The sequence below is a fragment of the Leptosomus discolor genome, chromosome 9 (genome assembly GCF_034619465.1).
Source record: "Leptosomus discolor isolate bLepDis1 chromosome 9, bLepDis1.hap2, whole genome shotgun sequence".
Lineage (NCBI taxonomy): Eukaryota > Metazoa > Chordata > Aves > Leptosomiformes > Leptosomidae > Leptosomus > Leptosomus discolor.
In genome coordinates, this window is record NC_141399.1 from 48,855,824 (window position 1) to 48,883,125 (window position 27,302).

The 27,302-nt window shown below is 59.7% G+C and overlaps 2 protein-coding genes across 3 annotated transcripts; one reads left to right on the forward strand and one right to left on the reverse strand.

The window, feature by feature from the left end:
• Positions 1-1,255: 1,255 nt before the first annotated feature.
• OCRL (OCRL inositol polyphosphate-5-phosphatase) lies at positions 1,256-22,569 on the reverse strand. 2 transcript variants are annotated; one of them, XM_086470497.1, is made up of 24 exons: positions 22,537-22,569; positions 22,356-22,435; positions 21,596-21,675; positions 20,673-20,711; positions 19,884-19,994; positions 19,727-19,807; positions 19,185-19,308; positions 18,945-19,106; positions 18,301-18,402; positions 17,731-17,845; positions 15,830-15,946; positions 15,492-15,679; positions 13,901-14,012; positions 12,753-12,862; positions 11,661-11,796; positions 10,649-10,759; positions 10,185-10,350; positions 9,730-9,965; positions 6,499-6,522; positions 3,746-3,865; positions 3,461-3,545; positions 2,811-2,938; positions 1,894-2,005; positions 1,256-1,800 (listed from the first exon to the last, which is right to left on the reverse strand). In XM_086470497.1, exons 1-24 carry the CDS (start codon positions 22,567-22,569, stop codon positions 1,676-1,678), a joined length of 2,697 nt encoding a protein of 898 aa, XP_086326623.1. In that variant the 3' UTR covers positions 1,256-1,675. The 2 variants fall into 2 exon arrangements, with proteins under 2 accessions (XP_086326623.1, XP_086326622.1); XM_086470496.1 differs by having other exon boundaries at positions 19,185-19,305; positions 19,712-19,807.
• A 299-nt stretch (positions 22,570-22,868) lies between these two features.
• Positions 22,869-26,976, forward strand: ERCC6L (ERCC excision repair 6 like, spindle assembly checkpoint helicase). Its single transcript, XM_086470330.1, has 2 exons — positions 22,869-22,927; positions 23,114-26,976. The coding sequence occupies exons 1-2, from the start codon at positions 22,869-22,871 to the stop codon at positions 26,940-26,942; spliced, it is 3,888 nt and encodes a 1,295-aa protein (XP_086326456.1). The 3' UTR covers positions 26,943-26,976.
• Positions 26,977-27,302: the final 326 nt, after the last annotated feature.

Here is a 27,302-nt window from a genome sequence, read left to right on the forward strand (position 1 = left end):
GCTGCACCGTGCCCGGTGCGGGGTGTTCCAGGCCGCCCACCGAACAGGCCACGTTGGCGGCACGTTGGGAGCTGCAACCTGCCGAGCAGGAGCTGAACCCCGAGGGACCAGGCGAAGGGGAACGTCTCCCGCTGTCCCCCGGCATGGCGGGAGAGCCCCGGGAAGGACTCGGCCGCGGTTGGAAGGCTCCAGCCCCTCAGCGGGAGCGCCGGAGCCCCGGGCAGGGAGGACAGCAGAGCCAAGCCGCAGCTCTGCATCCCGGGACGCCGCAGCCACCCCCGGAGCTACAGGAGGGACGGCAGGCTGGGGGCGAGCGCCTGGCGCGGCCCCGCAAAACCTTGCACAACGGAGGTTTATTCGGAACGAACGGTTTCCCAATAAATTATGTAATTTAAAAATTTAAAAGGAAAAAAAAAAAAAAAAAAAAGAGCCACGAGGTCGGGGAGGCCCCAGCAGCTGAGCTCAGGCAACCCCCCGGGGACCCCAGAGCCCCACAGCTCTCCCCCCGTGGGCTGAGCACGGGCACAGGCTGGGCTCCCCCCACGTCTCCGGCCGCCGAGGCCGCGCAGCCCCTGGCCCGAGCAGGCAGGACTCTGCTTAGTGTTTCAGTGGGACAAGCCTCCCCCTTGCCCCCCTCCGTCGCCGGGCCCCAGGGGGGTCCCCTCCCCAGGGGTGTGTGACCCTGGCACTACAGACACACCCCCCCCCCCCTCCATGCCCCTCAGCTGCTCCCCTGGGCCTTAAGGGGATTTCTGGCTCATCTTCCCCCCTTCCCCTTCTCCCTCCAGCTTGTACCGCCAGTAGCACCTCGGGGAGGAGGGGAAGGACAGCATCCATCGCTCCCCCCCACCCCCAGTCCTACCCCCCAGGGCTGGGAGGGACAGGAGCAGCTCCTGCTGGGTGCAGGGACAGCCCCGGAGGAGCAGAGGGCAGGTCAAGCCAGGCCCCTCCACGTCGCCCACCCTCCCCTGCGCCCCAGAAGGAAGCTGGGGTGGGGGAGGTCAGAGAGGGGAGCAAGGCCCAGGGGACAGCGGCGGAAGGCGGGGAGGGCAGGGTGACCCGTGTGCCGCAGACCTGCGCCCCAGGAGGGAGGGGAGAGGGTAACACCTCGCCGAAGGGAAGAGGCCGAAGGTCCAGGTGACCTTCCCGGGGCAGCTGGGGTCCAGCTTCCACAGCGCAGCCACGAGGCACCAGCGCTGGCCGGGTCTGCTGCGTGGCAGAGGGTGCCCCCCACCAGTCCGGGGTGGAGCGGGGGGCTCTCACCAGTACAGTCCGCACACACGCCTCGCCGCGGCCCTCCGAGCGCACCCGCAGTCTCCACCCTTCCCTGCGATGGCTCCAGGGAGATGGGGGTGAGAAGGAGAGAGAGAAGCGTGACTCGGGCAACAGTGAGGCTGCCCTGGGGCGACGGGGCTGCTGGCGCAGCGCTTGGGTATCAATGGATCCTCCCCGGGAGAAAGCAGGAGGCTCCTGTCGCGGATGGCAGTGCAATGAGCGCGCAGGTCCTCTGCAGCGTAGGGTACAGCGGTGGGAAGAAGAGGGGAACACGTCCCTTCCGACTGTAAACATGGCCCTTGGAGGAGCTCAGAGCCTTTCACCCTTCCGGAGCGGCCGGAGACCCGGCCCCAGCGCACGGCCCGGGGCACGGGCCTCAGCTTTGGCACACGGGCAGGAGTCACTCCTCGTCCCCGGCAAGGAGGAAGCTGTAGAGGAAGTTGATGGCGCGCTGGCGGTCCTGCTGCGTCTGCTTGGCCATCAGGTTGGGTGGGGGGCGCAGGAGGAGGCTGGAGAACAAGGCGGCTGCAGAGGCAGGCGAAATTAGGGACGGGTCCAGAAGGGAGGCGCCGGGAGGGGGCTGCGTCTCAGCGAGGGCGGCAGGAGCGGGGCACTTACCGATCATGGCGACGCTGACGTTGTTGTCTTCCGAGTACCTGAGCAGCTCTCGGAGGAACGACATCAGGTACCGAAACACGCTGCGATGGCATCGAGGCAGCTGGAAGATCACCTGCAAGAACACACAGAGAGGAAGCTCTCTGCCAGCTCCCGTCGCTGCAGCCCGGGCACGCCGAGGCACCGCGGCCTCCAGGCAGGCACCTTCCCCCCGCCGCTGCCTGGAGGCGGCTGCGTGACCACCGGCGTGAGCCGCAGGCCCAGAAAGAAACCAGCAAGCCACCAGCTGTAGCCCAGTGCTGATGCGCTCACGGGCTTTGGCTCCTGGCAACCCTGCCTCGAGGGTCACTGCGTCCCCAGGCAAAACCCACCACTGCCCTGGGACTGCTTCCCACTCGTTTCCAGTCTGATCCCAGCTCTTGCCCCGCAGCTGCACGGCAGCAGCGTGAGGACCAGGACAAGAGGTTTCCCAGCGTACTGAAAACGAGCCCCAAAACTCCCTCCTCTGCCCGAGGACGTGCTTGGCCTCGCTTGTGCCCCACCAGCTGTTTTTAAGAGCCCCTCGCAGTCCTCAAGGGAAGCGCAGGGACTGCAGCGCTGAGCAGGCGCTTAAGCCCTCGACCCCAGCGGAGGCTCTTTCACCCCCCGTGGCTGCTGTTCCCCCCGTGCTCAGGGTGACACAAGACATCTGGGGTCTCTCTGGAAGCCACCAGGACTGCTGGGAGACACTGCAGGGCCGACCTCGGGGCGGGAAAGCACTGCAGAGCTCATGCCTCCCACTGCAAAGAACCTCCGAGTGCCGGCTCCCCACGCGCCCCGCCAGCCCACCGCAGGGGAGCGGGACCCGGCAAGCCCCAGGACCCCGGCAGAGCTCACCGGGGCATCCGGCGAGCCGCGCCGAGCCTGCGGCAGCACCGTACCTGTCGGCACAGCCGGCTGTTGTGCGACCAGTCGAGGCACCGCTGATAGAGCTCGTAGCAGATCACCGGCTCCGGCAGAGCCTCCAGGAAGATGAGGAGTGCTTCGGCCACAGAGTGGTTACTGCCCGCTGCACCGGTGGGAATCAAGGGGCACGCTGAGCAGACGGACCACCTCCCTCCCCAGTCTGCTCCCTGCCTCTCCTTCCCAGTTGCTTAGTCTGCTTCCTCCTCGCAGGCCCTGCAAGCTCTCTGCCTGCCTAACCACTCCCCGACACCAAAGCCCTCCTCCTCCTCCTCCTCCTCCTCCGTTGTCCCCCATCCATGGAAAATGCCGTTTCATCCACCCTGCGCTGCATTTGCCCACCCTGCAGCCCAGCAGAAGCCCTCTGCTCCATGAGCCCCTTCTCCAGATCACGCTCCTCACCAGCTCTCGCGCTCGGCACAGCCTTGCGGAAGCTCCCAGAGCTCTGGCCCCGTGGCTGCTTTAGCCAGCACACGTTCAGCTTCAAGAGAGGGGGACAGAGGGGAGCCAACCCCCCAGCGGGGACCCTGCTGGCTAAAGGCTGCAGACAAGCTCTCCTGAGAGGGAGCTCTCCCAGCAGAGCCGAGATCCAGCAGGCTCCTGGGGAAGTCAGGGGCAGCAAGGATACGGATTGTCTCGGGGATACTGGTGTCCAGGCAGTCAATGATCTGCTCCAACTCTTCCTGCATGCCTGGAGTCTGGAACAGGTCCTCCTGCGAAAGACAGCACAGGGATGGACAAAGCCCCCCTTCCTCAGCAAGGCTGAGGCACACAGCGACAGCGGGGTGAAAGCTGGCACCCCCAGCCAGCGCCCCAAGGAAAAGTCCTGCCCTACAAACACCGAACTGCAGCTGATCTCCAGGTGCCGGTGGCAAATCAGGTCACCAAGCTCTCCAGAGGCCCTCTCCCTCACCTGGTGGCAGGCATGCTTGAACAAGTGGTCCACCAAGAGCCAGATCTCCTTCGGCACCTGCAGGGGCATCCCACCCGCCCCCTCGCCGTCCAGGGGGCCCATCTGCAGCACGGATTTCTCCTGGCGGCAAAGAGCACACGAGGGTTCAGGGACACCTCAGGCCCTCGGCACAGAAACCCCGGGGCGGGGAAGCAGCAGGACCCAGGACTCCTCTGGCCCTGAGTCGCTCCGACAGCTCCGCTCCCTCCCGCCGCCCCCCAGAACCACCCGCCCGCTCCCCCCCGCCGCTGCGGAAGGCAGCCCCAGCCGCGCCCCAGCGCGGCTCCCCCCCACCCCAGCCCCCAGGGGAGGGGGCTCTCGCTGGCCAAAGCCCAGCTCCCACCCCGTGCCCGGCAGCCGACGCTCCGAGGACGGGAACCCAACGGCTCCTTCTGCCGCAGCCGCCCCCGCGATTCGGGGGAGCCCCAGCCCCCGCGCCCCGCTCGCCCGCTGGGCTCCTCTGGGCGCAGCCGGGGACGTGCCCTTCCCGACGGGGTGGGCTCCGGCCACGTCTGCCCGCGGGGCTCTACAGCAGCCCGGGTCCCCCAGGTTTCTCCCCGTTTTTTGAAGGAGAGGTCCCTGCTGAGCACAGACGACCCCAACACCACTGTCACATTTTCCCACTTACTCATGGAAAGCAGCTGACAAGCCCAACTGCTCGGGAATCTCCATCACACCACTCTTTACTGGGATCTGTTTTTTTGCTTGGTTTTACCCTCACTTTACAATCGCTCCTGTCCCCGTGTGCTCCCAAGGAGGAAGCCATGCAGAGCTCCCCTGAAGCACATCCAGCAAAGCGCCCAGAAGAGACCGGCACACGCAGGACCACAACCCAGCGACACCAGCACAGCGGAGCACCGCCACCACACGCAGAGCGCTTCGTTTCAGCTGTCACCTTACGTGACAAGTGCCATCGCCGTCCCCCTGCAGCACCCACAGCCAGCCGGGGCTGGGTTCGGCTCCCCCCGGGGCACCCAGCGGCACCTCAGGTTGGCCCAGGCAACAGCCACGCTGGCCACACAGCCCGGTACGGCTTGGCTTCGCCCTGCGCCCACTCGGTTTCACCCGGCCAGGTCAGGGCCCGCCTCGCTCGCCCCAGCGCCCAGGGAAGGTTCGGGAGCAGCGCGTTGGGCGAGCGCGGCACGGCGTCCCTCCGGCAGGGAGAAGGCGAGAGCTGCCGACCCTCCCGAGAGCTCTTCAACAGCGCGGCCCCGCACCGGGGCACTGCGGCCCTGGCGTGACCTGGAGAGCTGCGGGGACGCCCACGGCAGGAGCCCCCGGCTGCTCGGGGCAGAGGAGGAGGAGGAGAAGGCTTGGAGCTGCTCGGGGAAGAGGAGGAGGAGGAAGAGGAGAAGGCTTGGAGCTGCTCGGGAAGAGGAGGAGGAGGAAGAGGAGAAGGCTTGGAGCTGCTCGGGAAGAGGAGGAGGAGGAAGAGGAGAAGGCTTGGAGCTGCTCGGGACAGAGGAGGAGGAGGAGAAGGCTCGGAGCTGCTGGGGGCACAGGAGGAGGAGGAGAAGGCTCGGAGCTGCTTGGGGCACAGGAGGAGGAGGAGAAGGCTCGGAGCTGCTGGGGGCACAGGAGGAGGAGGAGAAGGCTCGGAGCTGCTGGGGGCACAGGAGGAGGAGGAGGCTCGGAGCTGCTTGGGGAAGAGGAAGAGGAGGAGGAGGAGGAGGCGGCTCGGAGCTGCTGGGGGCAGAGGAGGAGGAGGCTCGGAGCAGAGGAGGAGGAGGCGGCGCTGGGCCTTCGCTCTTCCTCGCGCATTGCCTGGCCCCGAGCGCCCTCTCCTGCCGCGTGCGGGGAAGGGAAGGCGGATCCGTGTCCTCTCCTCGGGAAGGAAGATGCTCTGCAGAGGGATGTTCCCAGAAGGCAGGCACCAAACTCCCCCTCTGCTAGGAAGGGGTCCTGGTGCAACACCCGAGTTCAAACCCCTCTCGGGGAGGGGACACCCATTCCCTCTCCTGTCGTGCCCTGTCCCTGCACTGACAGTCTGGAGAGGGACAAGCCACCCGGCCCAGAGCCAGCCCCGACAAGTTACCGAAGGTCTGAGGCGGCGCAGGGCGAGCGGGAGCGACTGCCCCACGCCCCCGGCATCTCCCACCCGCTCTTCGAGCGGCAGCTCTGACCCGCTGGGCCGCGGAGCACGAGGGCAGAGCAAAGCCGCGATCCTGCTCGGGCATCGGCGGCCGCCAGAGCCGGCGGCTGAGCTCTGCTGCTCGAGGGAGCGGAGAAACACCCGTCTCCCCCGCGAGGCCCTCCCTCGGCCTCCATAAGGAGACACGACGAGACAGAAAGAGCAAAAGACTTCAGTTTTCTAATGCAGCTCCCTCCCCACGTGTCTGGAGAGGGTGCTGTGGCGAACCCCACCTTACGTGCATGGTCAGAGCTAATTCAGGGATGTCCCAGGTTGTCAATCTTTTCTGGAAATATCTATGACGGCTGCCAGGATCGGGAGAGCCAGGTTTGTTTTTTTTTTTTCCCCACAAAGCAAATTTGGTGAGCTTGAAGCAGCTCAGTTGGGCTGGTCCCATCTTGGCTACGGGGTCACTTTGTGCTCCTACGCGTTCCCATCTAGCCCGCAGCTCCGCTAAGGGGCTTTGCTGGAACGAGCGCTCCCTCTGCACCCACCTCCCCTTCCCTCCTCCGCAGAAAGCAAGGGGAAAGCTCATTCTTTACAAACAAGTCACTGAGAAGCAGGCTTCCCCAGCGTGTGTTACCTTCTCTAAGAAGCTGTCTTCTCCCTGAGAGCAGTGGGAAAGAAAGAAGAGGAAAAAGTATTGTTAAGAGAGAGCACGCACTCTCAGATTAAGCAGAAACCTAATTTGCGTTACAAGAACCCGCTGAATGCCAGGTCCTTCACACGTTTTGCTGACACGGCCAAAGTTAAACCTGCGGTGAGAGATTTGCCTGCCAATTAGCAAAAATCCTGCTCACATGATGCACAGCCTCGTCAGGATTTCTACAGACTCCTCAAAGGCGCCTTGCAGCAGCGCTGGTCACTGTCTAGCAAACCGTCAGGCCACAGGCAGAGGAGAGGTGTCCGCCAGGAAGAAGCTCGCTGCCCTTCTTGAATCCTCCCGGTCAGAAATAAATATCCCTGTATTATTTCAGCCATCTTCCCTCGTGACCAGGCCAGAGAGAAAACATTCACTAGGCTAAATCTGTATTTCCGAGCGTGTGGCAGCTGTGGAGCTAACAGGCCCCCTAAGCAGCTTTGTGTATAGTCAGGGAAATGAGTGTTTGTGCTCAAAACCCCGGGCTGCTCGGCTGTCTCAGCCTAATAGCATTAACAGGCTGCAAGGAGGAGCTCGCCAAAGCCCCTCCAGGCTGCACGTCCAGCCCCTCAGGTGACCCCGAAGCGCAGCGTCCCTCTACTGCCGCGGTGGCGTCGGCAGGAGGACGCAGAAGCAGGTCGCCCACGCTGAGCTCTGGCAAGGTGGACCTTCCAGGGTGGGAGCACCCGAAATGCGCTCAAGGGCTGAGCTGGGACACGGCTGGGCCCGCCGGGGCGCAGGGCGCGCCTGGGAGGGGGCAGCGGCTCGGGCTCCCCTGCGACTTCGGCAGCGCCGGCTTCCCTCGCCGAGCGTTAGCGCAGCCGCCACAGACCGGCCTCTTGCAGAGAGCAGCTCGCTCCGAACGAGCTGGCGCAGGTTCTCCTTCCAAGGCGCAGGGGGAGGGACGGCCGTCGCAGGTTTGGGATGCCAGAGAGCCTCGCTGCCCAGGGGAGAGGCTCGTTTCATAACCGGGTGAGTCATCCCGGCAGCCTCCCGCCGCCTACCTGCCTGCTCGCCCCGCTGTTCCCCTCTCCTCCTGCAGGGTTCGGCACCATCAGCTCCCGGAGACCAACCTGCTCCCGACAGAGACTCTTCAAGAGGCTTTTTAAAGCCCCCAGCAGGATCCCAAGAAAAACCAGGACGGGACACTAACGCTGAAATCCCAAAGGCGAGATGCTCAAGCGTCAGCAGCTTCTCGAGCCGGGAGAGCCGCTTCCAAACAAGCTCCTACACCTCCCTGCCCCACACAGCCGCCTCTCGGAGCCCTACTGACCTCCCTCTGCTGAAGAGCAGAGACTGTCTGGCCAGGCTGAGAAAAAAGCAGAGGGCAAGCGCTAAGGCTGCAGCAGCGCGGGAGGGGAAGCGGCTCCCAGCGCGCCCACACTCCGCCTGCCTCAACATCGGCTGCAGACACAGCCCTGGACCAAACCGCTCCGGGGCTGCGGAGCGGGGAGCGCACACACCGCTCTCCCTGGCGGAAAGTGCTCGGCTCGTCCTGTCTCCAAGGGGTTCTCAACTCACAGGTATCGAACCCAAAAGACCTGAACTAGCTCTAACACGACGGCAGCTTGATAATCTAAGCTGTGGGCCGTCAACCATCGTATGCCTCGAGTTCACCTAACACGCTCCGATGGAAGTACCGCAGTCACTGACCCCCTGACGCCAGAGACTGCTCTTCGCTGCAGACGCTGGGACAGGCTGCTCTTCTCCAATTGTTTTGCTTCCTGCACTTCCAGATGTTTCACTGAACAACAGAGGGAAGCCTACAGGTAAAGGAAGCAGACGAAGCCTCAGAGTACCCTTAGAAAAGTAATAGTGTGTCCCCGTGAGGGCAGAAGCTAAGAGTCGGCTCCAGTATCCAGCAAGACGCCAGTGCTGAGCACCGAGCAGGACAGAGCAGGTGGAAAAGCCCTCAAGACTGATGAAACACTCCAGATCAACACATTTCTAGAACAACACTGACTTTCAGTCAGACCCTGGAAAGTAGGAGCAGCTTGAGGCCTGGATTAGCTGCGTGGATCGAGGAGGCAAACACCGTATCTTGCCATCTGGACTCTGCTTAGCCTGATCCTGTGACTACAAAAATCAAACCTCTGGTATAAAAACGGCCTTTCTGTGCGTTGGGCCTGTGAGAAAAGCAGAGACCTGCAATGGAAGGTGGGGACTGGGAAAGGCAGCAAGAGGCTGCAACGGCCAAAGGGAAGAGAAAGCAGCGCAAGCAGAGGGGAGCGGAAGCTGTCAGATCTACAGATGTGAAAAAGCAGCAGCATACTGGACACAAAAAATGACGTAAGGGTGACAGCGCAAGAGAGAAGAGAGGAAAGGTCTGACATGTCAGGGAGACTAAGAGAACTGGCTGAACGAGAATGGGTAAATAGTCTGAAAGTCAGGAACTGCTGAACCTCACTGAAGCAAGGCCAGGAAAGGCCGCCAGAAGAGAGGGGTGAAGGCAGGCTGACAACAAGAATTAAGATCCCCCAAACGGGGCTTAATCTCAGAAACGGCCAGGAGATGACAAAAGGTGACCAGGACACAACCGCACCCCTCGCGCACCCGAGTGGCTTCAGAAGGAGGAACACCGGTGCTCGGGGCCGGCGCCGGCTGGGGAGGGGAACAGCTCTGTCCGCTGCAGGAGAGAGGAACCGGCCAGAGAGGCTGCGAGCCTGGCCGCTCGCCGAGCCCTGCTCATCAGTACCCCTAAGGGCACCCCAGTCCCCGCTTCGGTCCTGCGTCTGCTCGCTCCTCCCCTGAGCAGCGCCGATGCCACGAGCGTCCAGAAGGGAACGGGCCCCGGAGCCCTCGTCACTGCAGAAGCAGCCTGGGCACCTCGGGGGAGAGCGCAGCAGCCCTGCCCCTCCAGCACACCAGTGCCGCCCAGCTGAGCCCACCAGCACGGCAGCAACACAAACCACAGGGCACTGGGATCGCCTTTTTGTCCCACCAAGCAAGAGTCAGAAGCTACTTGGAAACTGGGGATGAAGCACAGGCTGTCCAAAGCCGTTGGTTGTGGGGGAGGCCAACAACAAAAGCGCACTTCAAGCCCTGGAAAAAGTCAGCTCAGAGCCGGCACAGCCGACCCGAGCTGGAGGCATCGCTCCTGCTTTCAGGAGCCAGCAGAAGGGGACATGCTCTCTGCCCCCGTTACGAGCGCCGCTCCAGGACGCTGCTACTCACCAGGTCAATGAGTTTGGTGACGGGAACTTCTCGGATCGGCCGCCTCATTCGGCATAAGGCCTCCAGGGAGGTGCCAAAGCAGCTGGGCAGGTAGGTCCCGCTGATGGTGAGGAAATAGTCCTTCCCTCGGTCCAAGTGGAGGACAAGAATATCCTCAATTTTGTCCTCGCCAGAGTTCAGAAGGGTCACCGAGTCCTTACTGACGTACACATCCAGCGAGATGTCTGTGCTCTCATCTGCAACAGACAGGAGCTCTCAAGAACGCACAGACACTCTCCAAAAGGGATGACAAGGACAAACGTACAGCGGGAGGGACAAAGGCCATAAACCCGAGAAGCCAAACAGACAAGGACGACGGCAAGCAAGGCGAGACACAGGAAAGACGGGAAGGACCGAACGGAGACGGGGTGGCAGCCGACACCAGCACACGCTGTAGAAACCGCGGCAAAACCCACCTGGCTCCAGGTAACCTTCACACGGCTCGGCCCGAAGCCACGGCTTACAGTAGTGGCTGTCGTTGAGCTTTGGGATGAAGGAGAAGTGACAGGTGACCTGCCCGTTATTGGTGATCTGGAACTTCTGCTTCTGCAGCTGACGGAACTTCACGTTCTCAAACTCGAACTGCAGAGCAAGGAGAAAACACAAAGCACGTCAGTGGCCATGAGACGGGACACACAGCTCGGCACCCAGGCTCTGCAGTGGCAACCCACGGCTGAGAAGTGCCCACACCACACAGAAGCCCTAACAGGAGACCCGCCAAGAAGCCAAGACAAGAGATCCCTTCTCAGCCAATTCCTGATCATCAAATAACGGATAAGGTTCCATTTCCTATAATCCACTTTACTGACTCCAAGTAGCTCTAGTCCTTCTAAGGCTGCTGTGTTCGGGGAGTGGACAGTGACCCAGGTTGCATCCTCACTTCTCTCCTGCTTAGCTCCAGCGAAGGAAGAAAGTCATTCTCCATCCTGTCCATGATACGAACGATGTCTTCAAACAACTTCCGATACTTCTGCTCATCCACAACCTTCACCTGTGGAGTATCGGAAAACACTCAGCAAAGCTCCTGACCAGATTCACAGGAGCTCTTCTGATTGTGGGTAAACGGCAGAAGGGAAGTGTTTCTCTAAGCACTTGCTACGTGGAGCTGAAAGCTCAGAGAATTTGCACGCATGGGTGCGCCTCCCGGCTGCACATGCGACTTCACGCACATGGTATCCCTACAGACGTTACCAGGGTCTTTCTGGCCACTGATGGCACCACTGGGAGGTTACTGGGCACGATCTCTGTGGGACAGCACCGGCATCCTGCAGCATCGCTCCTGATTCTCAAGAGGAAGGCTCTCCTTTAAGGAGGCCTGAGCTACCTAGGGAGCAGGAGGTAGCAAAAACGGACGTGGACCCTCTCCCATCGGTCAGCCAGGAATCCCAAATCTGCTGCCAGCCCCTCGCACCAAAGAAATTCAGATGGGAGCCAGCGACACGCTCTCCTAACGCACCAGCGGCAAGGCCGCGACCGCAGGCACAGCTCTTCCCAGGCTCCTGCTGCGCCTCTTCGCGGAGGAGGGAGAGCAGCAGCTCACCCAGCCGAGTACCAGACACCCCGGGTTGCACCCAGCAGCCGAGCCGCCCCATCACAGCAGGCCGCGGCACCACCACACCTGCTCGGGTGATCCCCAGCGACCACCGGCACGGCCGCGGCGTAGCACGGCTGCGCCGCGCACGGAGCCCCCGGGGGCCGAGCTGCCGGCCGAGCAGAGGCTGGCACGGCTGCCCAGCAGCAGCACGCCTACGCAGTGCTCACACCTCGTCTTTATTCACTCTGTCCTCTCGCAGCAGCGTGAGCCGAGCTGCCCGGACTGTCTATGGCCACCCCCGCGGGCAGGAACGCAGGACGACACCGGGATCCCACCCTGGCATGGGAAAAATCCTTACCCCGATGCGGAACAGCGCGCTGACCGGCTTGTGGTCACTAGTCTTCAGGTCCATGTGGCTGCAGTACCGGAGCTGATGTATGTTCCCTCCTCTCCAAAGGATTCGGTCACACCACGCTGGCACACGACACTTTCCACTACAAAGAAAAACAGGTTACCAGGGAATCCAACGATCCGAACAAACCACCCAAGCTGTTCCTCTTCCCAGCCAGGCAGCTCCTGCCACCCCCATCATCAGCGAGTGCATCAGCAGTGATGAGAAACTCCTATCGCTTCCCCCAACTTGAGCACTCTGACATTTCTTCTGCTCTCTTCCCCTTTCCCTACAACACAGTAGCTAAAATGACCGTCCTTTCCAGCATCCGAAAACAAAACAACCCCAAACAAGACTGCTTCCACGGCCTGAAGCCACGTGTACTGTGACCCGAGCTGCAATAGTTTCTTTTGCTGCCCGCTACAATCCGATCCATCGCTCACCGTTCCCACCACGTCAGTCTACTCAGCTATGACTGTTCTGTTATGAAGTCTGGATTCCGGGTTATCCTTCTCCAGATTAACTACCGTGCTGATTCATAAACACAGGCAGAGTAAAATCCCATCGCTACATGGCTTGAAACTCCTTCTTGGGAGTTTCTCCATCTAGAGCAAGCTTCTGCAGCAGCTGCATGAACGTCTGGGGGAGGCACCAAGCCGAGAGCAGCAAGCAGGAACCACTGCTGCTATCGCAGCGCAGCCAGCCCTGCAAGTCAGGGGACGGGATGACTCAGAGAGGCGCTTCCTTATCTCCTCAACTCCTTTTGTTCTGTTTGTCTGTCCCTGGTAGCAGAAAAACCCCTCCAGCGCAGGGCTACCTGTGAGCTCAGCCTTTACCCGCCTTCATCTACCGGAATGAGCAGCAACCCAGGTTAAAGGCTCGAGCCTGGTCTGCTTATTTCAGAGAGCAGGGGAAACGGAGGAGCACAAACTCCTCTGTGCACTCCAGCCGCCACCATGACACTGAGGGGTACTGCCAGCTCTAGGAAGCAGGAAATCCAGTTTTGTGAGAATATCCTCGTTATGTCGTGGGTAACCAGTCCATCGGCAGCCGATTTACCTGGAGTCCCAGCGATCTGTTTTAGAGTCATATTTGTACGTGGGGATGAATTTAATCTCTCCCTCGGTGAAATCTGCAAACGCTTTCTTCTGAGTGCGCTGAATATTCAGCTAAAGCAAAAAAAGAATGCTTAAAATAAATAAATCAAACCCAAACCCAACAAACCACCCCAAACACCCACGCAGCAGCATCAGAGAGAGATCTACAGGCAGAGCAATTGCAGCCTGCGGCCGTGGGATTCACCAGACACCCCCCAAACTGCCCCTCGGACCGTAAACCTTTATCAAAGGTAAAAATCCAACACATCAGTGGAATGTTTTCTAAACAGACTGAGCACAAACTGGCCCAGCGCTGCTTACAGACCACGCAGACAGCACAAAACGTAGTTAAAGGAAATATTAATTTCTCTGCTTGTGCTAAACGCCTTCATTAGTTTTCAGGCTTAAGCATCACCATCGTTAACATTTCACTGCCAATCATTCAGCAAAAGCCTCCAGGAGTGCGCTGACACGACTTTCCTTTCCTCATTTGCTCTTCTGAAAAATTTCTTAGCTGTTTTCCTCACAAAAACCCAAGCTACAGCTGTTTTCTGCACAGCAGCAGTGAGCTACAGCACAGAATCGACCAGGTTTACTGCTAAACCCTGTCGGAGATGATGCTACACCGCTCCCGTTCACCTTTCACCAGTACAATCCTTCAGTTCAACGGCGCACCCGGGGCTGCCCCGGTTTTCCGCGCGCTGCGGGGAAGCCTACAGCACAGAACGGGGGTCAGAGTGGCCGAGCAGAGCGCCTCGGCTGCAAGCGCTGGTCTCCAAATCAACACCTCCAGGGCACCGACTACAGCAGCTTCTGTCGCTGTTACACACCCCACGTTCTGGCCTGCAGCTCGCGCACAAGGGAGAGCTCTCCCAACAGGAGTTGCAGAGACACCTCTATGGTAACTGCCCGAGTCAGCCGGTGAACGCCGGTATAAGGCCCAGCCTGGTTTTGTTCAGGGGGTTGGTGTCACCAGGACACGCAGAGCCCTGTCTCGGGTCTAGCCCCTGTGTCTGTAGACACTCACTGCCAGCTCCTCCCGCGCACAGGCACACCTCGAACCAAGGTGAGCTCGCAAGTACGCAGCAGGTGTAAGCGGAGTTCACTCACCTGGTCGTACGTCAGCAATTTCTGAAGCTCATTCTTGCTGATGAGACTTTTCACTTCACTGGCATCAGGCAGACAAAGCCTGTAGTTCAAGTCTCCCAGCCAGATGACAACACTGAGAACAAACACGGGAAAGAAGAGGCGGCCGTTAGTATCGCAGGGCACACAGGGGAGAAGGGGCGCGGGAGACTGGACGGCCGGTTGCTGCTGGTTAAGGCGGAGACGCGCGGAAGACAAAAGGAGACGTGAAAGATCAAGTCTGACGGCAGAAATTTCCAGTGGCAGCAGGTACCTCAGTACTGAGTCCATCTCCTTTGGAATCCCACCTGGGACTGAAGCGAGTTGAATGGGAGATACTTGCCTCGGACTGAAAAAAGCCGGCGAACCCCACCAGCTCCCCGAGGAAGTGAAACCGGTGTGCCTCACCAAGCTCCAGAACCTCTCAAGCTACACAAAACCCACCCAGGACTGAGGACTCGGGCTCCTCCTGTGTACAGCAGCAGTGACTGAGCTCGCCAAGCGGAGCCTGCTCCCCAACCAGCCAGGCGGGCTGACGCGCACGTCCCTGCGAGCTCGCACCCCGTGTGGTACCGCGCATCTACCGGCTCCTCCTCCACCGCCCGCCTTTCAACCAGATCGGGCCACGGCCGCATCGCCCGCCAGCAAGGGCTGACTGATGCAGAACTGGCAAAAGCAGAGCTTGGCTCCTGCTGAATTTACGGCCTCCAGACTGTCCCTGTCCTCTCGCACCCACCAGCACCTGCTCTTCCCCTGCCCCTCTCTGGGCTCCCTGCAGCCCTCTCGCTATCAGCCGCCAACGGACACTTGTGGTATTCACTCTTCACTCCATAAAGGTTTCATTTGAAGATTAACATCTATACCCCTCTCTAGTATCAAAGCTCTTCCTGTTTATAGTCAAACCTCAAAATTTCCATTAGCGGATTATCAAGGATAATCTAGCATTTGAAGTTTTTTCTGTACTAACCCCCTCTGCATTTTATTTTCAGTTTTTAAATGGTTTAAATATTAACTACAGAAGTACTAATCATTTGTATCACGCTTAAAAAAAACCCTTAATTTATATGTTTTGTGGGACACGTGTTTGAGTTTGACTTTGATTATTCAGCACCACCATCGCCTCATTAAAAATAATAATTAAAAAATAATCCAATATTGCCTGCGTATCATTCAATTAATTTAAAAAGAAGCTGCAACAGCAATCGTAAGCACTTGTGACTCAAAAGAAGCCTGAACAGCCCCTGCCCGTCCGGCTATCCCTGCTCCTCCCCTACCCACACTCCCGTTTCCCACCACAAACCCCCCCTGTTTCCTCGAGCCCTGGAGCGTTCAGCCGCTGCAACGGTGCCTGCTGGAATGGCGGCGTCGCCCCACGGGCAAGGCAGGGGCCACTGGAGGACGGGTCGCACAAGGAGGTGACCCGCAGCCGGACGGCAGGGGCTCGGCGGCCTGGGCACCGTCGCTGCGCTGCCAAGCCAGAAGAGGCACCCGCAGGAGCTCTCCTGGCGCTGTGATCCTGACCCGCTCCGGATGATCCAACAGCACTTCAAACGGGAAAGCGGCAAAACCCACTTACTCGTGCTTCATGATGTTGAGCTGAGGTAGGCTGTCATCAGGGGTCACGAAGCTCATCCGAGCACAGATATCCTTGTAGTCCTGGTTTCGCCGCTCGAAGTCCTCCACGTGAGCAGCCAGGTGGGAATTGACAACGCAGAAGGTGGTGTTGTGGAACACGAACCTCACCGCCACGCCGCCCTTGTTGCCCTGGGGAGAGCCGGTACCGGTGCCGTTAGAGAAGGCGGCAGGCGAGGCGCCAGGGAGGAGGCGGGGGTGGCACAGACTGGGGAACAAAACCGGACCGTGCCGTTTCCGGCGGGGATACAGGGAAGCAACAAAGGGGCCCCGGTGACTCACCATCTTTCCCATGATTCCTGTGCCCACAGACTCCGTCATGATCTCTCTGATGTTGCTCAGCTGATCCTTCTTCGCAAATATGAGCAACATCATCCCAACCAGACGGACCATTTGCACCTGCCGAAATAACAGGGATCCTGAGCTCCCGGACAGGCAGTGGAAATGCAGTCCTGATTTGCCTGCCCCGCTCCATGTTCTGCTTCTCTGTCTCTCCCCGTTCCTCACCACGTTTTGTACTCGATCCCTGCTTGCAGCCCCCTCCAAAGGGCCTCCTGTCCCAAAGCACGGCTCTGGAGGACACCCCAGTACCCCCCAACAGCCACCGGCTGTGCTGAGCTCACCGCGTTCCCCTCCCCGGTGCCTCCCTACAAACAGGGCTGTCTTGCGACACGACCAGAAACCGAACGAACACGTAGCAGCTCGGTCTGGGAAGGCTCAGCCTCTTACACCACGTTGTGCCCGTATCAGCCAAACCACCAGAGGAAGACACCGGGCGCTCTGGCTGGGCACGTCGCAGAGAGCTGCTGGCCGAGGGCTGCGGGTCGAGCTGGGGCTCGCCTTCGCTCGCTCTCAACGGCAGCGGAGCCGTGACCACGCTAGAGGGGAACGGACAGAAGCGTTCCCACTTCCCGCGGCAAACCCGACCCCCGGGGTAGCAAAGGCAGCCCCCTCCCAGCTTCGCAGAAAACGCTTGCTCCCTGACGCAGGGAGGCTCCTTCTGGAGCCAAGAGGCTCTCCTCTGCTGCAAAGCTCAACCCAGAGGTGTTCACACGGCGCGCCCGCGCACTGCCCCAGCGGGGATCTCGGGGCTGCTGCCGTTCTCCCGTGGACTAAGCCCACGCGCTTCCCAGCCCGTGACCTCCTGCGCCTCCAGAACAGCGGGGTCACAACTGGGAAGGCCAGTGACAAGGCCTGACCTGCTCGAGCGCCGTCAACACGCCCCCTTTAGAGGCAGAAAAGCACTAAGGTGGGTTGGGGTTAAGTCTACGTAGGGAGGGAAGACGCTGAAATCAGAGAATTGAGCTGGAAGAGCCCTCGGACTCGGCAGGAGGGGAATTCGCATGCGACCTCAAGTCTTATCTAGGGCTGCAGCCACTTCCCCTGCCTGCAGCCATATCCTCTGCCCTCCCTCTCACCAGGGTGGCAGAAATTTGCCTAAAACTCAAGTAAAGCAAAGGGACGGGCCGCGAGCCCCTCCGCAGCCAGGCTGTGACCCCTGGCTCCCTCTCGTTCCGCAAGGTGCTCCCCTTCCCTGCTGTGCCGAGCTCGACTCAAAGCAAGCAGGACGGGGGCGTGACAGCGAGCCCACGGGCTGAGGAGGAGGGGAAGCGGGTGAATGTATTTTGGGCTGGTACCTACAGCAGGAAGGTTTGCTATAGCAGAGACAAAAACCAACGGCTTGCTCTAAACCAGCCGGAATAAAGTCCTGCTGCCACAACCGAAGTGATTCTGTCCCAAGGCAGCCGCCTCCGGAAGATTTTGCCTCCTAAATGATCCCATTCCTTCACGGAAAAGCTATTCATTTTACCAGCTCGCGACACGCCTTGTTTCTATATCACAGAGGTAGATGGTAAGGCAGATAAAGAACTTGAACCTGCTGCTGTGATTCTGTTGAGCACTTCCCTGAGACCTACCTCGTACTTCACAGAGTTGTTTTGATCCCCATCTTTATAAATTTCTACTTCAAACTACAATATCCCCCTACAGCTGTGGGGCAGAAACACTCTCCAGATTTAATCTGGCGCCCTTGACATGTGCACAGGTACCCCCATGCCACGTACACACCCGTGGTTCCTCCAGTCACCGCTCCTCGGGTCGGGTGAGCAAAGGGGAAGCCCATTTCCCTCCTCCTTCCAGTCATGCCAACTCTACAAGATCCCACCACACGGAGCAGAACTCACTTTCTTATACTTCGCCTGAGGGTGCAGGGACTTCTCCACAGCAGCCAGCCATTCTTGCTCCTTTGCAGAATCAAAGTAGAAAAAAGCCTCCGTGCTGAGGTCCAGCTCCTGGAACCTAAAAACCCAGCCAGCTTAGCACAGCCCGCCTCTCCTACAGACCCCCTCTTGCTACAGGAGGCCCCATGGGAAACCTCCAGCCACAGCTCTTCTGGGAAGAGAAGCTCCTTATCCCCACTTGCTAAATAAAGCAGCAGAATTTCACCACAGGGCCTCTGAGACCCTACTGCAGTACGTGCCAGCAACCATCTCTCTGAGAAGCGTTACTGCAGGGGGAGGACAAGCAGAGAGCTCTGTGGATGCCCCAGGGGAAATCTATTTTGTTAGGTCACGCCAGCCTCGTTCAGCCCCGCACTCTGCCTCATCCAAACGGCTCCTTCCCCTCAGACAGCTCTTCTGAGAGGCAGCTCAGCTTTGTGGAACCTCCGAGAGCATGACAGGAACTAAACCCAAACACGGCCCAGCAGCACGCACGCGAGAGCAGCAAGTGAAGACGAGGCCACCGCTACTCACCCGATGCAATACACGTCCGGAGGCTCGGGGTCGCACACCAGCCAGGGCTCCAAGCTGCTGTCTGGAGACTGCCCGTTCACGTTCCACGTTCCCACAAAAAACCTGCAACGCAAAAGCCACCGAACTGTTGGAGAACACAGTAACGGCCACACCAGCCCCGTCCCTCCAGCGTTCGGGCCGGGAGCAGACGCGTCCTGTGAGCCGGCCACGCCAGCTGCAGGGCGACCAAAAACCCTCCCAGGCTTGGCTCGCCCTCAGCGACGCCCACCCCGGGGATCTGGCAACAGGCTACAGAACTAAAGACGTTTCGGGGGGGCCAGCGAACGTGTGGCTCTTTTGACACCACGTCGTGCGGGGCAACACGAGCACGGTGCGGCGGGACGCCGCCCTCACCCTCCTCCTGCCCAGCTGCCTCAGCCTTACTCGAGGGTCACGAGATCAGACACAGCAGGGGAAAAGGCGCCAGAGGAGAAGCTGCCCCGCAGGCACGTGTTGACCTTCAGCCCGCACCGACCCTGGCTCAGCCCCGACGCTGGCCAGGCACCCGCGGCGGCCCGGTTTCAAACCCGGACCAGACTCGAGCTCCCAGAGGAGACCCAGCAGCTTTGCCTCCCCGCAGGCTGCGCCCCGGCCACAGCTCTGACCTGAAGTTGTGCAGGTTGACGTACGCCTTCTCCCGCTTGGCAAGCACGTGCTTGATGAGGCCTTCTCTCTGTCCCGACTGGGTGCTGGGCAAAAACATCTTGCGCATGGTGTTGGTCACTTTGGGCTGGTCTCTCGAGGCACCTTCTCTCTCCCGGTGAAATCTAGGAAGGAAGCGAGAGCAGAATTAGCGCCGGCTCTGCTGTCTAGGAAGAGAAAGAAAAAAGGGAACAGTTACTTACTGCCTATTTTGAGGCACGGGAGGAGGTGGGGGTTCCCGGCGAGATCCCGTTTGGTGGTTTCGCATGTTTCTTTTCTCTTCAAGGCTTAGAGTGTTGAAGTCATCCTCAAACCCCAGAGCTCCTGTGATGAAGGAAAACAGGCATGATGCCCTGAGAAACCATTTAAAACCGCTCAGATCAGGAAGGAAAAAGCGTAACTCCACAGAAAGCGAAAAAGCAAATGATAACAGCAACGTATCAGCTCTGACGGCTCGGAGAAAGGAGCGCTGACCAGGAGCCAAGGCCAGCGGGAGCTTCGCATGCCCAAACGAAGGCACCGGGCAGCAGACAGCACTCGAGAAGGAATGAACGGTCCAGGGCAACAGAAACCAAGGACCGAGATGCTTTATTTCGCGCAGGGCGACGTGAAGTGAGGAAACGGGCAGAGGCCGGGCCGCCGAGTGCAGCGTCAGACACGGCTCCCTGGCCCCGAGGGCCCCGTCACCGATCAGACCACAGAGCGCACAAAGTGAGAGGCGGTTCAGTACCCGAGGAGGAGGCCTGCGACAGACCCGGGAGGTTCTTCTCCACCTGATGCCAGCCGGCCGGGTCCTTAGGGTCAGGAAGAGAAGCTTTCAGGTGGGCTGGAAAAAAAGTCAGCCCTGTCAGAGACTGCTGGCAGGCAGTGGATTTCACCGACACAGGTACAGCTCTGCTCACCTTCCTGTATGCTCTGCACCTCGGAGAGGAACCCTAAGCAGCGCTCCTCGTCAGGGATTTCGAAGAGCCGCTCCACCGTCTCGTCACCTTGTATTCGGACCTTACAGCCTGCTTCGGGCACAAACACAGACTCACGGGGTCAGCCAAGGCGGGCTCACAGCTACTGTGACCCGAGAGCGACCAGGCTTTCTAGGTGTCCTTTGAGCTCATCCACAAAAGCCAACTTCCAGCTATCGTTTCCACTGGAAACCCGCCCCTAAGCTAGTTTCCCTGGGCTTCCGAGAGCCCCCCCGCCCCGGGTATCGCCAGTCCCACTGTCCTGGCTTTAGGAACACTTCTCCTGCCGTGGTCTTGCAGAGAGGAGCTCTCAAAGTAGCAAGAAAAATGTCTGGAAAGGGAAGGCAGAACCGGTGACAAGACAGAGCGTTGTCAACACTGAAAAAGGCAGGCGGCAACCTGGGCTCAAGTATGGGTCGAAGAAAGGGAAGGGAGATGAGGACAGCCCAGGGCAACGTGGGGCCTTGGGAAAAGGTTTCAGAAGTTACAGTCTGACCCACTGCCAATAATCCAGTCTGGGCATTTAAGACCACGTCTGCCATGACAACCGATTTCTAAAAGAGCCAGAGCACGGCGTTAGAGGAAACACAATCCCCGCTCGATCGAGGGACAAGCACAAAGCACGGGGGAAGGTTATGCAGCGGCAGGTACAGCGAGCACGCCGCAGCGCCCCGCAGGCAGCCCGTCTCCTGGAGGGAGCTTCAGCTGCGTGACTGCGGTTATAAAACTTACTGTTTGTAGCTATGTCGATCAGTAACGTCTCTTCCGCCTCTGGAAAAGAGAAGAACAGGACCAAGAGAGTTCACAGGGAATGCTGCAGCAGCGGAGTACTCAAGGGCAAGCTGCCTGCTACTGGCCACAAGAGTCCTGACAAAGGAGCCAACAGCTTTGATTTACACCTGTGCTATTAACGATGGCTCCAGTCACATCTGGACAGCCTGGAGAGTCACCTCCCGTAATCCAAGTGTCACAGAGGAGATTCCCATCATTCAGAGTTCTCGCACACCTGGATGGTTTGTTCCACGTCAGTGCAGCTACTCTGGGAAACCCCAACCTGGCAATGAGCTTCAGAGCTTCTCCAGACAGCAGAAAGGATGGGCAGAGCCACACCAAACGGCATGGCGGGGTACGGGCTAACCCAGGAAAAGGTGCTTTCGCTCCTGCAAAAGCATTTGCCCCAGGGACACACGCTGCTATTGCAGTTCTTCCAAGAGGAGGCCTAAAGCTCCTTCCCGTTCCACGGGGACCTGACAGCTTGCCAGGCCTTACAGGAGTTTCGATCTAAACCTCAGGAATCAGCCTAAAGCTCCCAACTCCTGCCATCATGGAGAGGACAGACAGACAGGCACAGGAGCAGACACCAAATTCCAGCCACCACAGCCAAGTGGCGACTGTGCTGGCCCTGGCACTGAGCCCACCACGCGCCTGAACCAGCCCAGACCCTCACGACCGCAGGCTGGCACGGAAAGACGACCCACCGGGACGATGAAGAAGCAGGGTTCACAAACTGCCAGGTTTAGTTTCACAGGGAAGCATTCAGCCTACACGGGTGCTCAGGGGGGAGGTCCAGAAACGCCACTGTGTTGGGGTTTTGCTGATAAAACAGCCGCGGATCCCGGCCACCACAGCAGAGCCCACCCCAGGGGAGTCCGTACCTTGCACGCACTTAAAGCGGCTGTTGATGGGAATATAATCCGGATCAGAGTTTTCTTTCTCCTGCGAATGGATAACTATCCTGGAGACAGAAAAAAGGCTCGTAAGAGCGCAGAAATGGCTCCCTCCTCGCAGAGACAAATGCCAACGCGGGATCCCAGAGGGGCACCTTTACAGCATGTACCTCCAAACGCAAGGTTGGATTTCCACCGCCGCACCAGCGGGCCCGGAGAGAGGGGGCCCGGGGGAAGAGGGGGCCCGGGGGAAGAGGGGGCCAAGCAGCTCAGCGGCAGCAGGACCGGCTCTCGCTTCTCCGGGGCGGGCTCAGCGCGGGCGGCAGCGGCGCCGGCTCCTCGGAGAAGCCCGGAGGAGCAGGGGCACGGCGAGGGAAGGAGCTCCTCACCCCGCTCTCGGCAGGACCCCGGCCTCCCGGAGCACGCCGGGGGAAGCCGCGGCCGCCGGCCCCCGCTCAGCCCCCCCCCCCCAGCCCCTCTCTAAGCGGCGTTTAAAGCTTCCCCGAGACAGCCACGGCGGCCGTGGCCAGCTCGGTACCGGCTTGGCCACCCGGGGGCTCGGCGGCGGCAGACGGGAACGCGCCGTGCCAGGACAAGGCGCCGGCTCGGCCCGAGCCCCGCAGCGGCAGCGCCAGCCTGACTCACCGCCGCCACCGGCCCGACCGACGGACAACCGGAGCGGGGCCGGGCCCTCCCGTCCCGCTACCGGGCGAGCCGCCCCAGCCCCCCGCCGCGGCCCGGTACTCACCCGTAGCGGCCGCCCCGCCGGCCCAGGCTCAGCACGCACGGCTCCCGCCGCCCGGCCCGCACCTCCGCGCCGGCAACGCTCTGCACCGCAGCTAAGGAAACCGCCGCCGACCGGCCCTCTCCTCCCTCCCCACCGGCCCTCCCGCCCCTCCCCGGCCCCCGGGGCAGCTCCCGGCGGATACGAGGAGGCCCCAGGCCGCGGCGGGCGCCTCCATGGCGGTGCCTCGGTCTCCCGGCGACTTCGCGCCGATCGCCGGCGCGGCGCAGGGAGGGCAGCGCGGCCCATCGCAGCGCCCCCTGCCGGCAGGCGGACCGCGCCGCCCGCCTCCCAAACGGGGGGGCGTGGCTCCAAGGGAGCTGGGGATGAACCGGGTTGCGCTGGGGCGTCCTGCCCCGCCCTCCTGGCCGGCGCTGATTGGCTGCGGGCCGCGCTGATTTGCATGAGGCGCAGGGCAGGACGGGAAGGGCAGGGCCGGCGTTTGAAGGGCCGGGCGGCAGCCGGAGCGCGGGAGCGATGGCGGCCCCGGGGCTGGCGGCGGAGCGGGGGGCGCAGGAGGAGCAGCGGTACCGGGGGTGAGCGGAGCGGGGGGCCTGGGGGCTGGGGCTGAGCTGGCCCGGCCCGGCCCGGCCCGGCCTGGCCTGGGAGGGGGGTGTCGGTGGGCCGGAGCGGGGGCTGGGGTGTCGGAGGCCCCGGGGATGGGCGGCCGGGCCGGGCCGGGCCTGGCCTGGTGCGGTCGGTGCTCACGGTTATTCTCACAGGCTGGTGAACAGCGCGAAGGCGGCGGCGGGGGACGGGGACCTGGAAGAGGCGCTGCGGCTGTTCCGTTTGGCAGCTGCCATCCGCCCCAGCGAGAAGCTGTGGGGCCGCATGCGGCGGGTGGAGGAGGTGCTGGCGGCGATGCAGCAGGAGCAGCAGCAGGAGGAGGAGGAGGAGGAGGAAGGCTTCGTGGACGTGTGCGGCAGCGGCCTGCTGCTCTACGGGGAGATGCACGGGAAGCTCTTCCAGCACCAGCGGGAGGGTGTCGCCTTCCTGTACGGCCTGCACCGGGACGGCCGGCCCGGCGGCATTCTGGCGGATGACATGGGCCTGGGCAAGACCATCCAGATCATCGCTTTCCTCTCGGGCATGTTTGACGCCGAGCTGGTCCAGCACGTCCTGCTCATCATGCCCACCACCCTGGTCAGCAGCTGGCTGGCGGAGTTCGCTCGCTGGACCCCCGGCCTGCGCGTCAAGGAGTTCCACGGTGCCAGCAAGACGGAGCGCACCAGGAACCTGGAGAGGGTCCAGAGGAAGAACGGCATCGTCATCACGAGCTACCAGATGCTGATCAACAACTGGAAGCAGCTCGCCAGCAGCCACGAGCAGGAGTTTGTCTGGGACTACGTCATTCTCGACGAGGCACACAAAATCAAGTGCCCGTCGAACAAAACGACCAAGTGCGTGTACGCGATCCCGGCGAAGCATCGCCTCCTCCTCACGGGCACCCCGGTGCAGAACAACCTGCAGGAAATGTGGTCCCTGTTTGACTTCGTGTGCCAAGGCTCTCTCCTGGGAACGGCCAAAACTTTTAAAATGGAATATGAAAATCCCATTACTAGGGCAAGGGAGAAGGATGCAACCCTAGGCGAGAAGGCGCTGGGGCTAAAGATTTCTGAGAATCTAATGACAATTATAAAGCCTTATTTCCTCAGAAGAACCAAAGAAGATATCAAAAACAATCGCGCTGACGAACCAGATGCTCCTGTTCCTGAGGATCCAAGTGAGAATCGTGCTCCTGTCATGCCATCCCTCACTAGGAAAAATGACTTTGTGGTGTGGGTGTACTTGGCACCAGTGCAGGAAGAAATCTACAGGAACTTTCTCTCTCTGGATCACGTCAAGGAAGTGCTGATGACAACCCGATCGCCTTTGGCTGAGTTGACTGTCCTGAAGAAGCTGTGTGACCACCCCAGGCTTCTGCCTGCAAGAGCCTGTAACCAGCTGGGCTTGGAAGAACAGGAGTACCCCGAGCAGGACGAGCGGAGTGAAGCAGGGATGCTTTCAGGCGCTAATAAAATCGACCGTCTCTCTGATGAGACACTGATTCAGGAGTCTGGGAAGATGCTGTTCCTCGTAGGGCTTCTAGAAAGACTGCGGGAAGAGGGCCACAGAACGCTGGTGTTCTCGCAGTCGAGGAAGATGCTGGACATCATCGAGCACGTCCTGTCTCGCAGACACTTCAAGATCATGCGCATCGACGGCACAGTAACCCACCTGACCGAGCGGGAGAAGCGCATTAACGCCTTCCAGAGTAACAAGGACTACTGCCTCTTCCTGCTCACCACGCAAGTGGGTGGCGTGGGTATAACCTTGACGGCAGCCAGCCGAGTGGTGATCTTTGATCCCAGCTGGAATCCGGCCACAGATGCCCAGGCCGTAGACAGAGCTTACAGGATTGGGCAAAAAGAGAACGTAGTCATTTATAGACTGATTACCTGCGGCACGGTGGAAGAGAAAATATACAGGCGACAAGTATTTAAGGATTCGCTAATCAGACAGACCACCGGTGACAAAAAGAACCCGTTCAGGTACTTCTCCAAACAGGAGCTGAGGGAGCTTTTCACACTAGAAGATACTCGAGCATCTGCAACTCAGATCCAGCTGCAGTCTTTGCACGCCACCCAACGGGAGACTGACCTGCAGCTGGACGAACACATCGCTTACCTGCACTCTCTGGAAATGTTTGGCATTTCTGATCACGACTTGATATTTACGAGGGAGATGGCCCACGAGGAGCAGGTTGAGAGTGAAGAAGCCCACCGGTACATTCAACAGAGGGTGCAGAAGGCCCATGAGCTAGTTCAGTTAGAGTCTCAGCTTAGGGACCAGAGGTTGGAGGGGATCAGAAACGCTTGTGACGAGATGCAGCAAAGACCCCCAGAACCGGCTTCCAAGCCGAAGAAGTTGTCTCCAGGGCTGAGCAACATAAACCGCTTCGTTTCACCACCAGTAGCGGCTAAACGTGAAGATGACAAAGTCATCGATCTTACAGAAGATGAGGAGGTCCAGGTTCTTAACGTCAGCTCCAAAATGAAAAGTCTGACTGTGGAGGACCTGGATGAAGAGAAACCGGCCCAAGATGCATCCAGCGTGGACACAGAGGCGCTTAATACCAGCAAGACAGCGGAACAACGCAATATACAGGAAAATCTCGAATCCAGCACTACGCCATCGTCACCTGGGCTTCAGCCCCTTGACAAAGAGAGTCAGAGTCTCGAGCAGACACAGTGTTCCCCTGGAAATTCGGATCGCCTGGCCGAGGTAGGGAACAGCCTGTCTGGGCATCATCAGCATTCCTCCAATGGGTCTGGCATGGCTGACAGTCCCAAAAGGCTGAGGGATGCAGAGATGTCAGATGAGGTACTTGACCCAGATGCTGCCCTGGGGACAGACAAGAACGACGTTCCTGAGCTCGCTTTGGCTGCCGCGCTGCCGAGTTTATCAAGTGTTACGCCAGAAAACCATGCTGGGCTCCAGAAGTCTCACGTGCTGGAAGCCAGCTTGGAGGACATGTCCGTGCCTTCTCTCCAGGACCAAGCTGACTTCAATCTGGTCTTGGAAGAGTCTGAAGATGAGTGGCAAGATGCCTCAAATAGGGAAAGATCACTGGAATGCCCACAAAAGGAGGGCTTCCAACTAAAAGCAGAAAGTTTTTATAAATCTCCAACAAAAACATGGCTAAGTGAGGATGGTAACTGCGGAAAAGCCTTTCACGCAGCTGAAGAAGAGCCAAGTAACTCCCCACAAGGGAGTGAAGCATCAGAGGAAAGCAGTGGTGCCTTTGCTTTTGGTAGAAGGAAGTGCTGGAGAAGAATTGTTTCAGACAGCGAGGATGAAGACTGTTCCATTGTGATCTCGGAGGAAAACCAGTCTGAAAAAAGGCCCTCTCCCTCGAACAGCCCCGTGCACCAACTTCTGGAAGGAGTGACTGCATCCACTCCCAAGAGTGACAGGAGTATCGCAAAAGCCATCTTTTCTCCCCAGCTAACTAACAGCGGTAACAGATCTACCGCTTCCAGGCGATCTCTAATCAACAAGCTGGTAGATGAGGTTGAGGATATTGGAGAAATCATGGGAACCACTGATGAAGAGGACAGTGATGATGGCGATGAGGAGCAAGACGACTTTGTGGAAGAAGAAGCTGAAGAGTGTAGCGGGGAATCTGCTGAGCCTGAAGAAGAACCTGCTGGAGAAACACTTGGTACAACTGCAGCGTCCTTCCACCTCAGCAGCGCGCCCTCTGGGCGGTCGGATGCAGACGAGACTGAGTCCTCTCAGGAGGAGTCCACTGGCGATGCCGAGCTGCAGACGGGGGAGCAGATCGACTACTTCACCCAGGACAGCGCCTCCGAGAGAGAGGCTGGTCAGAGTTCCTCCCCTGCCGCCGGCGACTACAGCGCCTTGGTGGACAGCGGGAAGAAACTTCAGGGTGATGGGAAACTGCAGGAGGCGTTGGACTGTTTCCTGCAAGCTCTTGACATACGAAGTGGAGATCCTGAAGTTATGCTTATGACTCTCAACCTGTACAGACAGCTAGCCCAGAAGTGACGGTGTTTGCCTTTATTGAGTACAGTCTCACCTCTTCCCATTAAATGTTTGTCTGACTTGCATCACTGATTGTTTCTGGTTTTGAACCAGCTAAGACTGACGGCTGCAAGATACTTTGGCGGTGGCTGACCCCATTCAGCGTCTCCTCCTGCGTGAGGAAACGGCCTCAGGGTCTGGCTGTCAGGTATTGGGTGCTGGGGAAGGGACTTCACTGTGGACTCAGCTCAAAGATTAAAATGGTTCATGCTCCTGTCTGATTATTTAATAAAAAAAGTCCTTTTTTAATGTCTACACCCCGCTCTGAGCTTGCAGCCCTGGTGTCACCTTTCTGCCCTTCAGAGTCTGTCACTGCCTCTCCTG